General features: G+C 42.3%; 1 protein-coding gene across 1 annotated transcript; it reads right to left on the reverse strand.

Moving 5' to 3' along the window:
• Window positions 1-1,228: 1,228 nt before the first annotated feature.
• LOC148038022 (uncharacterized) lies at window positions 1,229-3,513 on the reverse strand. Its single transcript, XM_087675357.1, has 5 exons — window positions 3,416-3,513; window positions 3,174-3,327; window positions 2,914-3,041; window positions 2,114-2,318; window positions 1,229-1,503 (listed from the first exon to the last, which is right to left on the reverse strand). Exons 2-5 carry the CDS (start codon window positions 3,268-3,270, stop codon window positions 1,376-1,378), a joined length of 558 nt encoding a protein of 185 aa, XP_087531483.1. The 5' UTR covers window positions 3,271-3,327; window positions 3,416-3,513; the 3' UTR covers window positions 1,229-1,375.
• Window positions 3,514-13,494: the final 9,981 nt, after the last annotated feature.

Raw genomic sequence — 13,494 nt, forward strand, 5'->3', positions numbered from 1 at the left:
GAGCCAAAAGTTTCACTATCTCTTACCACAATATCTTAAAATCCTTTGGTACATAAAATACAATCACAAAATATTTTTGAAAAATACCATTAATAATTTTCATGAAATAAATGACCAATTTTTATTAGAAGAACATAAGATTGTCCAAATCCATCTTGTAAATGAATCTCTGTAGAAATTTTCTTTAAATAATTTTACCATTGAGCTCATATGCTCTATTTCCCAGGGGTTCCACTAGGGTTTACCGTATGGTACCACGTGAGTATAAGGGAGGGGGGTTATTTAAGGGAAGGAAGGTACATTTTATAAGGTAAGGTCTCATACATAGGGGGTAGATAAGAGGTATTTTCATTATATTTTTTGCACGCAAGTGATGTCTCCTTATTACTACTAGTGAATCCCCCGTGCTCTATTTACATTATTTTAAGCTAAAGATTGAGCAAGATCTACGTAAGGAATTTTCTTCTTGCACCACAACTACATTCACCCTATTTGTACATGCTAATGATTAGTTCACCACCATGACATACGAAATCATGTGAGACTAGCAATAAGATAAACTTTGAAAGAATCATTTCATGTACATGCTCAAAACCATTCTTTCATGAACTATATTTTACGATTTGGCCACAATTTGACCTAATTAAGTTGCCATTTGAACCAATATAAATTACATAGATGTCTTTCAAAACCCAAGGGTCCCTTATAAGAAATAGAAAGATTAGGTTATCTCACCTATTTAAGTATCTAATTTAACATCAATTGGATGTTTTTGAGGTATTAATATCCAACAATGAGTTAAAACATTGAAATGCCTTTGACACTAAAACTCAGTCACATGGCATCTAATCAAATATAGAATTTAGTTGGCATATCTCAAATCACAAGAGGCCCTTATAGGAAATAGAAAGTCTAGGTGGGCCTCCTATTCAAGCATCAAATGGAGAGGTTAACATGGGTTAAATACATTAAAATCCCATTTTGACACAAAACTGATCATTGCAACAAGATATCGGGGAATAATACTTATACAAATATTTTCACCAACTTCTTGAATGAAATGCTCAATGAGTCTATGAGGATTACTATCTTATTGAGGTTTATTGATGATTTAAATGGAATATGTTCATGTATACCATGTGTTTAAGCATGTGTTTAAGTAGCAACTATTTGAGTTGTATAGCTTCAAACAACTTAAAAGCTTACATAGAAAATTGCAAAAAGTATGCAAGTTTTGAATTCAAATTGCTAAGAAGTTGACTACAATTCATTAGTAATATAAGCAATATTAGTCTCTGAAGACAATCATTTGAGTTATTCTTCCTTAACTAGCGTTGAAAATGAAGATGTCACTTTCACTCAAGAACTAAACATGTTATTGAGGCAATGGAGAAGGGGGAAGAGATGGTGGATTGGCTACACTAAGGCCAGCTCCCCATGCTTGGATGAGCTTTCGAGATCGTATCGATCCTTCGGATTCACATAGTGCTTGCAATCCAACACCTATACAATGTACGAGTCATTAAAACATTGTTATCTCATGGGCATTGAATATGTTACATAACAATATTGCTTGGCTATGTAGTAAGAAGTTGGTTGATCACATGATTGTAATAAATGCATAATTTATATCTTATCTAGGGGTTGTGTTGAAGTATCCATGGTGTATTATGTGCTAAATGAGTTTTTGAGAAGAGCCACACATAGGTTATTAGCAAGAAAAAATTAATAATCATCACACATATTGATGTTATTGTGTCTAGACTCTTATATGTTTTTTGATTTTTGCATATGTAATTATTTGGAAAAACTTTAGCCTAATTATATCACATTATGAAACATCGATCATAAATAATGTATAGAAGTGAGTAGACTAGCATCCTAAATGGAACTTTTTGGGGGAAAAGGAAAACCAATTCATGGATATTTAAAGCTAAAACCCCTTCTTTTAAAAAAGAAAGGCTTGAAATTTGAAAGATGCCTAATATTAATAGAATTTGAAAGATGCCTAATATTAATAGAATTTGAAAGATGAATTTTAATTTGAGGGATAAAGATAGGAAATATAATATATTATTCTTATTAGGATGATGATGATAGGTAAAGCAACAACCTTCTCCTGCGGCGAGGGTGGTGAAGAGCTCGATGATGTTGGGGCAGAGGCGCTGGCAGCGAGGGGCGCAGATGCTGCGCTGCAGCTCGCGCTCCCCGAGGAAGTCGGACGACAGCCCCACCGACTTCCTGTTCAGCCCGCACGCCTCCACGCACCGCTCGCTCTCCACGTACGACCGGAACGCATGAGTCACCGCCTTCGACGTCTGACGACGACGATCACACACCCACGCACCCACCAACAAACGTAATATAATTAGTCCACTCACAGACACACACACACAATCTCTCTCTCTCATATTTCACTGTTAGATCTTCATAATCAATCATGTACCCATGCTTCATGCAGCATGCATGCACGTCTAGCTGAGCATTACGTCAATCATGGAATCATGCAGCCATGCATGCATGCATGCAAATCGACGTAGCTGCAGTTGGGGACAGATACCTAGCTAGGTGCGGCAGTTAGGGACACAATGGCACCTAGCTAGGTGCATTGTGGCTTCCCTAGCGAGAGCCTGTGATGTGCTGAACGGTACAGGGAACACACGGGGAAAATGCCCCTTCCCCCACATGCAAAAATGTCAAAAACTTCTTGTGATATGCACTATGCGCGCAGTGTGACAAAACAGTGATTATACGGTTAGTATGTCCAATTTTTAGAACGCCAGGCTGCGGCTACCTGGATTTTTTAAGTACATCCATCCGTGCGCTCACGAGCTATCATGAGTGGCCCAATCTTAATACAGCACGTTAATTATAAATCATGCTAACTAGCGCTCATTAAATAATGATCCCCACCTGGCACTCCAGCTGTATGCTTCCATCCGCCATGAGGTTTGTCTCAAGAACACAGCGAGCTCCGGAAGACGATACTGCAAATGCACATTCCTCCTCCCGCAGCTCCTCACACTCGAAATGATCGCCAGCTGAAATAAATTCTATTAATATTAGGCAGACAAGTGAAACAATGGCATACAGACACTGCTGCAGTCGATTTTTACATTAGGGCTAGCAATTACAACCACTGTAGAATGCCTAGGTTAGCAATCTTTAGCTACCTGCATGGGCTTCAACCCCGCAAAGGACACAGGTAATTAAAGAAATCACAACCATGGCGATTGAACCAATCAGGAGAGGCTTTCCTGATTGAGCCATGATGATGATGGGACTTGCCGGCGGTCGCCAACCCAAGGCGCCCGCTACTGTTATAGCCTGCAGAGAGGAATGTAGTGATCAGATAGGAGATCCATGCAGGTATGAGATTAATTCACTAGTGACGAACTAACGTTGGAGGAAGAACCTGCCAAGAAGAAGAACTAATCACAGGTGCGAGCGTATGATGGACAGTGATCGAAGTGCGTGGCAGCAGGCACAGAGGGACAGAGGCACAGAGAGAGAGAGAGAGAGAGAGAGAGAGAGAGAGAGAGAGAGACGCAAAGAGACGCGAAGTGGAACGATTTATATAAGAAAGGAGGAATCTGGGGGGAATGCCAGCAGACGAGAGAGAGCGAGCCGTGCAGTTGAAAGCTGCGCGCGCCGGCCGGTACACCTTCAGCAGAACTCAAGCGGCCACCTGAATTCCCTCGACATGCGATTTCACTCGCTAATTCCTTGTAGCCCTCAAATTGGAAGGATACCACCTTTCCTTGTGAATTGTTTTCCGCCTAGTCAAGGGTTTGGCCTGCCTTGGTTTACAAATCGCAAAAGGTGAATACCAAGATGGGTTGTCCTTAGAGAGTTTTTGTATCTCACCATATTTAGTGTGTGATCATCGAGGTGATCATTGACTCATCCTAATCCTCCTTGCCGCACCTCACCATATAGCATTCTGCAATTTCACAGCATGAGGTCTACTCTAGTTCGATGATATTGTAGCCCTCAATATTTGTTAGTTATCATCTTTACTATTAGTTAAGGGGAGGTTCGGGGCGGGTGCTACGTGGCAGCCCCCAACCTCCCCACAAAGAAATGCGAGGGCGGGTGCCATGTGTCCAGCACCCGCCCTCGCCGCAAAAATCGGAGTCTAGGCGCGGAGCGCCTAGTAGTGTATGTGTGTGAAGCCTTTGATGATGTGATGTCTTAACAAATTAGTCCAATGCATGCTATCACCGTAAGAAAATAGGCTTGTTGATGGGTCAATAGACATATATTTTGAATGAGGAAAAAAGTTGTAGGCGTGTTTATGTTTGCATCCAAAAGACCCACACATGCAAGCACATCCAACATGCAAATTAGATGCAAACATAGACCCACATATAAACACAAGTCTAGATGGGGTTGGGTGAATTATCTTTCTCTAGCTTTGAGAAGTGAGGTCCAAAAATAGTACTTTCAATGCCTACCAACCAATTTTTCTACTTTCAAGGCAACATTGAAAGCCTGTGTATCTAAGTTCAAACAATACTACAATAGAATGGACTTATAGATGCATTCGTTCTCAAGACATGTGCACTTATGAGTTTGCTTGACAACCATGTATACACATATTTATTTAAAGTTTACAACTAGATATGAGGCAACATGCATGTCTCACTAGTGCATGTAGGGCTCACTACCTGAGAAGTGCACATTGTGGAGGAGAATTTGGATCTCCTTTGATGGTGTATATATCATACATAGAGTGAGTGCAATGTTTTCTTGTTTGTCATGTGTCTCCATCTTCATTTGCAATGTTTTGCTAAATATGTCACCATTACACCACAAAGTAGTATGGCACCTACTACGAGGTGGATGAGGAGATTTGCCTTTCTTTGAAAAACAGGCCAAACGAAGTGAAATTAAACATAAAAATCAAAACTTTAAATGACTCAATTTGTTATGCTTGTTATCTACACACAGAAACAAAGTGGTTACTTACTAAAAATAAAAAATAGAGAAATCAAAACTAAAAATATAATGGCAAAATACACATTAAAAAACCTTAATATAGAAAACCTCAATACACACAAAAATGAAACCCCATGAAGTAATCAAGGTGCTAAAAGCAAATTATATGGCATGGGCGTGTGTATTTAACACTACATGTAAGAGGGTGTGCAACAATATTTTATACTATGTACACGCGGACCTAAATGTGCTCCACAAATTATTCTACATAGCTCTATACAATGTGTTTTGCACTTCTTGTCCCTCTCCTTGACCTCCTTGAGGGATTGTCTTTTTGCCTTTCCAAATCCTCTTTCTGCTTCTTGTGGCCCTCATCGAGCTTCTTTTTCTTTTGTGATGTCTTCAACGAGGCCTTCTTTCTTTCCGTGGCCTTGGAAGCTAGGGACTCTCCCCCTGTTGATGTGCTTCCTAAAGCCAATGCTTTAGCCTCCTGGTCGATGGTTTTGCATACACAACCATTCTAGTCGTCTTCATGTAGGGTGTGAGCCGCTACGCTCTCTGGCACAGGTATGCTGATTCGATGCATTAAGGTGTTGTAGCGCTGGCTATAGAAGAGCACATGTACTAGCTTTGCTTGCAGTCTGGCTTTCGCATCAGGGATGTCCTGGATGCTGATACCATCATTAGTTAGCACATCCTCCTTTTTCATTTTCAGCATGGCGTACACATACCTCTTCTGCTTCTTCTCTATCTTTGGCTCCAGTCCCAATGCCTTCTCCACCAAGGCAGGGGTTAAGTGAACCTGCACCTGTTTGGCATTTTTTCCCCTTCCTACCGTGATGGTGCCGCACTCATTGTCAGGGTCGTAAGACCTTAGAAACTCCACACACTTTGTGTGGTCAGGTTCTTGCGGAAATTTTTGAGGTACTTGGTGAAGTTGCATTGTTCAATGACTCTCTTGGCCGCTTTCTCCTTGGCTACCACACTCTCTACGTTATGAATGGTTTGGAACTTAAGCTAGTTGTAGGCGTGGCTTTCAAGAGTGATGTTGTATTGCGCTATTTCCTCTTCCGTGAACGGAAGTCGGTGGGTGCGATCTTACTGCGACATCTTTTGTTTTTGTCATAATCCCAAATTTAGATTAGTGCTTCCACATTAACAATTCGCAAAAAAAGTCAATTTAAAAAGAAAGACTCTATATGTTAATTGAATGAAGCATTAAAATCCCATCCAATGTAGAATCTTCCCTTTCGGCTTTAACTTTTTGCCCTTTATTTCAAAGTTCTCTTGCCATTTTCCTACCTCACTCGTTGTTTACGTGTTTATGCATTTTGCTTGATTTTTCTTAGTTTTAATTTGATTCACCTCACTCCCCTCCCCTCCCAACTCGAGAAGAATCCTTCCTAGGATTGAAGGTTTTGGAGGTTGAGGACATTCTGCAATGGGCCTAGGAATTACCGGTGTAGGAACCAAGTGTAGAAATCGGGGTTGTACTCTAACTGAGCTGCATAGTCTAGATCAAAAGGTCGAGTGCCCACGTGTATAATGTAAGTGAGAACATCTGTTAGAAAGTCACCGGAGGCGATGCGGCTAGCAATATGTAGCTCTTCCTTAGTCAGTAGGTGATCAAGATAAGGGTGTCTCTTGATGTGCTCTTCCAGGGGGCGGTCGCGAAGAGTGGTTAACACTCTATACGAGGTTGGCACGACATAAGTGGGGTCATACTCTGTTGTTTTGATTGCATGGCACTGCTCAGTGTTTGTCATGACTCGGCACCCTTTTACTTCCCATTGCAACCTAAGAGTGTACCAGTGCCTCAAGAATGGGGATTCAGTCTCAGCAAGTTTGGATAATTCTGTAATTTCTTGGCCGGTGATGGTAGAAGTAATTCACTGATCATATGACGTGATGAGGCGCTATTGAACGGCTTGCTCTTTAGAGATCTCGCTATTGAGCAATACAGTAGTGGAGTTTGCTGCCTTTGCGAAGGCAAGTTCAAACGTCTCCCAAGAACAAGGCATCGTACAAACTTTTGTTGCAAAAGGCTTGGGCAATAAGCCTAAGTCAATGCTCACATTGACATTCATGCACAACTTTGGAATAGGCTTTGAATCATTATGAGAATGCCTATGCATATACGCCAGGTACCAAGCAAAATGAGCTGTCAATCTCACCGAAGGATCCAGAGACTGTGATATATTAGTGAGCAAAATGAATATAGTTCTGGTATGCTTGACTGGCAGTTGTCCAATCTCCTGGAATTATTGGCCAGTTTATCTGAGGTCTTTTAAGAGAATCATTCGAGCTCCATCCCCTTCTTCTGGAAATCAGATGATCAAACCTGTCATAGTCACTAACCAACTGAGGTGGTTGAGATATAGAAGTGGCAGGAGATGGAAGTGGAATAAGGAAAAGTGGATGAAGAGATGGGTAGGAAAAATCATAAAAGGAGGAATAATTTAAAGAAGGAGTGGCTGAAAATTTTAGGGAATCACTTAGGAAGGGTGTTAACTGATAAATAGGAAAGGTAGAAGGTACATGAATGGATGGAGAAGGACATGGTGGAGAAGGGAAAAATACTCTATCCTCGATAAAAGAGCAGTATGTAAATATGGGAATTTGAGGAAAAGATTGAGGTTGGAAAGAAGGGGTAAGATGGTTGTGGAATTGGTTTGATAGAGGGAAAGATATATATCATAACGGTGAGCCATTTGTTGGTAATACAGTAGGGTAGGAACAGAAGGACCTAAGATAGATCTTCGCTGATAGGCATAAAAAAAGGTAGAATCAAATGGATTATGTTTGGAAAGATAAGCTAAGAGATCCACCCTCAGTTGATTAGTGCTCTAGACATAGGTAGGGGCTGTGTTATGTCTTTGATTCAGGACCACAGAATCAATCATGGTATGCCAGGAATTATCAGGGCAAGTAGCCACTTTGGAGGAGTAACTCTGAAACATGTCATCTATTCGCAAATCCAAATGGTTGACATACAAAACAGCTTGTGAAACCACGTCTCCCACATACCAAGCCATATCCACTTCATCTGGAATCAACAAGTCTCCTCGTAGATACATACATGACATCAACATGGTATCGGTCATGACAGAATCTTCAAACACCATACGGACCACCTCTGTCAGCAACTCAGGAGACTAAGCCCCACTCCAACCATCCTCTGGAAGAGGAAGATCCATCGTGGAAAGCTTCATGTAGAAGGCCAACGTTTGTAATTGATAGTGGACAAAGAAAGAATGGTCCGGAGGAACATATTCCTGGAATTACTCAAATGAAGACCATAGCAAATCCATTCGAGATTGCAATCTTTTCACTTTATCTTGGAAGAGAGGACACAAGGTAGCCTGTCTCTGAAGAGCTGCCAAGTCCTGCTGTGAGAGAGAAGGGATCAAGGGAACATGAGGGCTTGGAGGAACAGACCGTGACTTTGCCAGTTGATCTTGCAACTGCTTGATTTGGGAAGCTTGTGATTCCACTGTGTCATTAGCAGTCTGTAAGGCTGAAAGTTTGACATCTAAAAGAGTTTGGAACTCTCGCGCTTCTTTGGACATCCTCTCCTTCTCCTCTGAGAGGCTAGTAACCTCTGATTGAGCCCCTATTAACTGAATCTTCAAAGAAGATATCTCATCTCTTTGGGTTTGAATCAGTTGGGTTTGTTGCTCCATCTGCTTAAACAAATCTGCTAGGGTATCCTTAGCAGAGGCTAACTTGGATGTTGCCTTATGCAACTGGTCCTTAGACTGCACCAGTTCTTCATAAAAGGAAGCGTACAGCTGTTGAACACAGGCTGTCACTCACTGACAGTTCAATGGAACTCTGAATGTCTTTACATAGGAAAGGAATGGCATCTCCCGAGACTAGACTGTTCAGTGAGGGGATTGATATGTCCAAGGAACCTTCTCGATGTGCTCTGAACAGGTTATTACATGTGAGATAACCAGGGAGATCACTGCCAGAGGTAGCAGGAATGGGCACTGAAGGAAGAAGTGAAGGAGCTTTGTCTGCTACCCGCTTCAAGCGTTTGCGCTGTATGACCAGGGGAGGAGGAGAATCCAAATCCTCTATATCAATTGGTTCTGACTCATTTGAAGGTGGAGGAGGAGGAGGTACTGGATCAGATGGAGGAGGTGGAGGCACACTCTTCTGTAAACCTGAGTAGGTTAAGAAGATAGACAAGTACGATCCATAGGTGACATTGGTAACATTGCCCCTGGTGACTTTGACGAAATGTTGATCCATCTTAGTGAGTAGGTAAGTGCTTCAATCAATAGCTACTCCTTTTAACACCATCCTTGAAGCTGTAAAGAGCTCTTTGGACAAGTAATGGGATGGCGTTTTTGTAGGCATAAACCTGTCTTGGAGAAATTGACAGACCAACTTTCACACAGGATCAGTGATCATGGAAAAGGAAACTCCTGAAGAGTTGATCACCTTCTTAACATCCAGAATTTCCCTGGTCTGCTTTTGTAACAGCTTCAAAATCTCTTCGTAAGAGAAAAGCTGGCGAGTTGTAACAAAGGCTTCACCTTTGGAGGGAAGAGACAGAGCCTTCCCGAGGCCTCGAGGTGTCAAAGTCATGGAAGTACCCTGGACCAGTCTCGACTTCTTGCTGTAGGAGGCCAGAAACTCGTCACACATCGATGGATCCTCTGGAAGCAATGGAAAGGAGACATCCACGAAAATGGCGAGTCCCACCTTCGTGAGAGGCTCAAAAGTGAGTAGGGAAGAGTAATCCCTACTGACTAGTGGGACATACTGGATAGGGGGAGGAGCGTGAGGCACCATTCAGATGGTTACACACACACCACAAACACAGACAAACAAAGAGAATGCCTGCAAAGCAACAAACAAAAACCAAGGATAAGATAACAACCAATATGATAAAACGTGACTCGACCAACTATCCCCAAGCAAACCACAGCCTAGAAAAAAGTCGATATGACCTCTAGACATATGCGATCGAAAGCTTCATGCTATGCAACATGCAAACACCCAAATCCCTGTATCAGGCAATAAAGAAAAAAACTACGCACTGTACCCTTAACCGTAACAAAGAAACTGAACCAAAACATAACAACAACCCACACATATCAAGACCACAACTTTGATAATCAGGTTTGACCATGGAGACAACTCCGAAGACTTCGCGTATCCATCCCACGAAACGAGTTCATTAAAAAGGGAAAATAAGTGCAGTGAGGGGGAATTAATTTAATGAAAGGTTCATTTTAATAAATTATTAAGAAATGGGTGAATTTTTATTAAGTGATAAACCTTATCAAGAAAACAGCGGTTCCTTCTTAAAATTTTAATTACCAATTATTAGGTTAAAGCGGTGCTTTAATCCGAATCTCGGACTTCGATACCCAGACTGGGTCTCTAAATGCAAGTTCATTTATTAAAAATTAAGGTGATGTGGAGCGCTTTTTTGCCAGAGCGTGCTCTTGTGACGACTGGTTCATTTTAATTAAAAATATTAAAGTGCCTCTTAAGCGCACTTAGCGCGTGCTAAGTGAACGGTGTGTTAATTTTTATTATAAAATGGTGTGTTTAGCGCGAGCATGCGTGCCATGGTGGTGTTTAGGGTTCATTTTAATAATTAACCGTGAGTTTTGGGGTAGTAAGAAAAAAAAATAAAAATATAAAAGGAAAAAATACCTAGTAGTGGGTGTATGTGAATGCAATGAATGCGCTCTTCTCAATCCCAAAAGGTATCTGGATTTTTTTCTAGAATTTTCAGTGTGTGATTTGAATGAAAGAGGATTTTGTTATTAATTTAGCTATTAAATGAAGTAGTTTTACCATAAAATAATCATGGAATAAAATGACACATCATTTTTAGCTTAGAAAATCTTTTAAAAATAAGTAAAAATGTGAATGGAAATTTTAGGATTTTTTTGCAATTAATTTGGAAATTTTTATCATTTTTATGATTTTTTTTATTTTTGGGTATTTTTTCTTTTTTTTGGGTATTTTTAAAAGAAATTTTAATTTTAAAATGGTGTGAATTTTTTTCTTGAAATATTCAGTTCAGAAAAACAGTGCAATTTACTGCAGAAAGATTGGGAATTTTTCAAGATTTTTTGTGAATTTTAAGTGTTTTTTAATGATTTTTTTATTTTTTCAATGTATTTTAAAGGTTTTCGGGTTTTTGGAATTAAAAATCCGGGAATATACCCAGGAATAGACTGCGTGGCAGCTGCGTGTGAACAGCCGGCTGCACACCACTGCACGGACCAGCTAACGCGCGCCCCCGCGCGTGAACATCCGCTAATGGTCTCCCGCACCCGCACACAAGTAACCACACGAACAGCCACGCGTGTACACACCCTCGCGTGTGATAGTGGACTGAAAATGGAGCTGCAGGTTTCTGCGTGTGTCGGTGGGTGACAAGGGCTTATGGAGGGTTTTCGGCGGTTGTCTGCGGGGAAGAACAGGGGCTTAGGAAGGGGTTTTGTGGGTCTACGGGGGAACAGGGTTTGAGAAGAGGGTGGTTTTCTGCTGGTGTGCCTGTGGGTGGAAAGGGGGCTTGGAGGGTAGGGGGTTTGATGGTGGGACGGGGGGCTTGGGTGGGGGTAGGGGGGTGGTCACGAAGGTGGGTGGAGGCCCATGGATTAGGGGTAGTAAAGGGCTCCCGGGGTGGGTTCGGGAAAGGGTGGGGGGTGCCCATGGGGGGTGGTCAAGAAGGTGGGTGGGGGCTCAGGAAGGTGGGTGGGGGCCCATGGGTTAGGGGTAGTAAAGGGCGCCCGGGGTGGGTTGGGGAAAGGGTGGGGGGGTACCCATGGGGGGGCCTAGGGGAGAGAATGGGCGGGGTGGGTAAAAGAAAGGCGTACCCCCGTCCCGTGCACGTGCGCGGAGCGAGGTAAAAAAATTTGCCGGGACGGGATCGAAATAGCACCAGGATGGCGGTACGGGTCACGTGGAAGCGACCGGGGCTCGTGGAGACGCGTGAAATTGAAAACGGGCGCATTCACGCGTAGGACGAGTCACGGGAAAATACATAAAAATAAAGAAAAATGAATAACTCCCAATCCGGTCATCAAAACGAAATGCCATAAAAACAAAAAGTGGGTAGGACGGCAGGGGGAAGACAGGGAAAATATGCAACGAGGGTTCCGAGGGAAAGGCAGGGCGTTCACATGCAAAAAACACAAAAAATGGGTCAAAAAATGCAAATGAAAATTAATATCGGGAGATCCGTGCATCGGAACGAGGTACAGGAAAAATAAAAAATGCACAGAAAGACGCGTCTGACAATCCTATCACGTCAAAACATAGTTTTGACTGAGATAAGACGCGTTCACATGGGAAAAACCCAAAAAATAGACCCAAAAATGGGATCGAAAATTAATATTGGACGAACCGCTCGCCGGAATGACAAGCAAGAAAAAAAAAAGTCCGCATGAAGGGGGGTACAGGGTTGTCACATCAAAACGCAGTTCCGGCGGAAGTAAGAGGGGTTCACATGCGAAAAGCACCAAAAATACACCCAAAAATACATTTAAAAATTAATAATAATAAATCCAAAAGGCGAAAGAGGGTGGAGGAAAAAGAAAAAAGGTAGGGGAAGGCACGAGGGACACGGCCGTCAAATCAAAGTGGAATTCCGATGCAAAAAATGTAGGTTCATATGGAAAAATATCAAAAAGACGCATGAAAAAATCGTAAAAAACCGCAAAATTAATATTGGACAAACCGTGCATTGAAAGGACACGGAGTAAAAAGGAAAAATGTCAGGGAGAAAGTTTTGTCAGGGCGATAACGTCAGATCACGGTTCCGAAGCAAGAAAAATGCGTTCACATGAAAAACCGTCTAATTTATGCAAAATGCGTCAAAAATTAATAACTCGAAAACCGTGCACCAGAACAAGGGTGGGTAAAAAGGAAAAATGGTCAGTTCAAAGGGATGAACAGGGCTATAAGGTTAGATTGGAAGTCCGCTGATTGTAGGATATGTGCACTTGGCAGGACAACAAAATCAGGGAATAAAGGAAAATTGCAAGGGAACAGCCCCGAGGGTGGGTGGAACATAAATGATTGGGTGGGAAGGGACCCCATCAGGGTAAAAGCAAGGCATGACATAGAGGCATTAGCAGGTGGAGGCATATGCAGAGGGGTATGCAATGTAGACGCGTAGGGACGCGTCCCCACACTTAAAACCTTAACGGATAGGGTGAACCGAGCAATAGGGACCTAGGACCATACCACAGACCATCCACTAACGTCCCCACACTTAAAACATGAACATCACTAAGAAACAGAAGGTGTAGGGTTAGAAAAACTTGGCCCAGGGTGTCGAGAATCAAGGTTGATTATCGATGGCACGTCCTGTGTCGTTGTCGGCTGCAGGAGGTACCAAGGCATCTCCACAGCACACGTCCTTCGTGGCAGGGACCACGCAACAGCACCCATGGAGGTAGCTGGTTGAAGGAATCGTAGGAAATTTGTCGATGATGAGGGATATTGCACTCAACTCACAGTCACTCAAATGGAATGAAAGAGCTGTCACTCGCCCCATGACTAATATCACTCGAG

The sequence above is a fragment of the Lygodium microphyllum genome, chromosome 3 (genome assembly GCF_053477565.2).
Source record: "Lygodium microphyllum isolate KBCC chromosome 3, Lygodium_microphyllum_v1.1.10, whole genome shotgun sequence".
NCBI classification, from domain to species: Eukaryota; Viridiplantae; Streptophyta; class Polypodiopsida; order Schizaeales; family Lygodiaceae; genus Lygodium; species Lygodium microphyllum.

Coding starts and splice junctions, on each gene's coding strand:
- LOC148038022 (XM_087675357.1), bottom strand. CDS start 3,270: ATGGCTCAATCAGGAAAGCCTCTCCTGATTGGTTCAATCGCCATGGTT. Junction 3,042..3,173: donor CGGGGTTGAAGCCCATGCAG/GTAGCTAAAGAT, acceptor AATTTATTTCAG/CTGGCGATCATTTCGAGTGT. Junction 2,319..2,913: donor GCATACAGCTGGAGTGCCAG/GTGGGGATCATT, acceptor CGTCGTCGTCAG/ACGTCGAAGGCGGTGACTCA.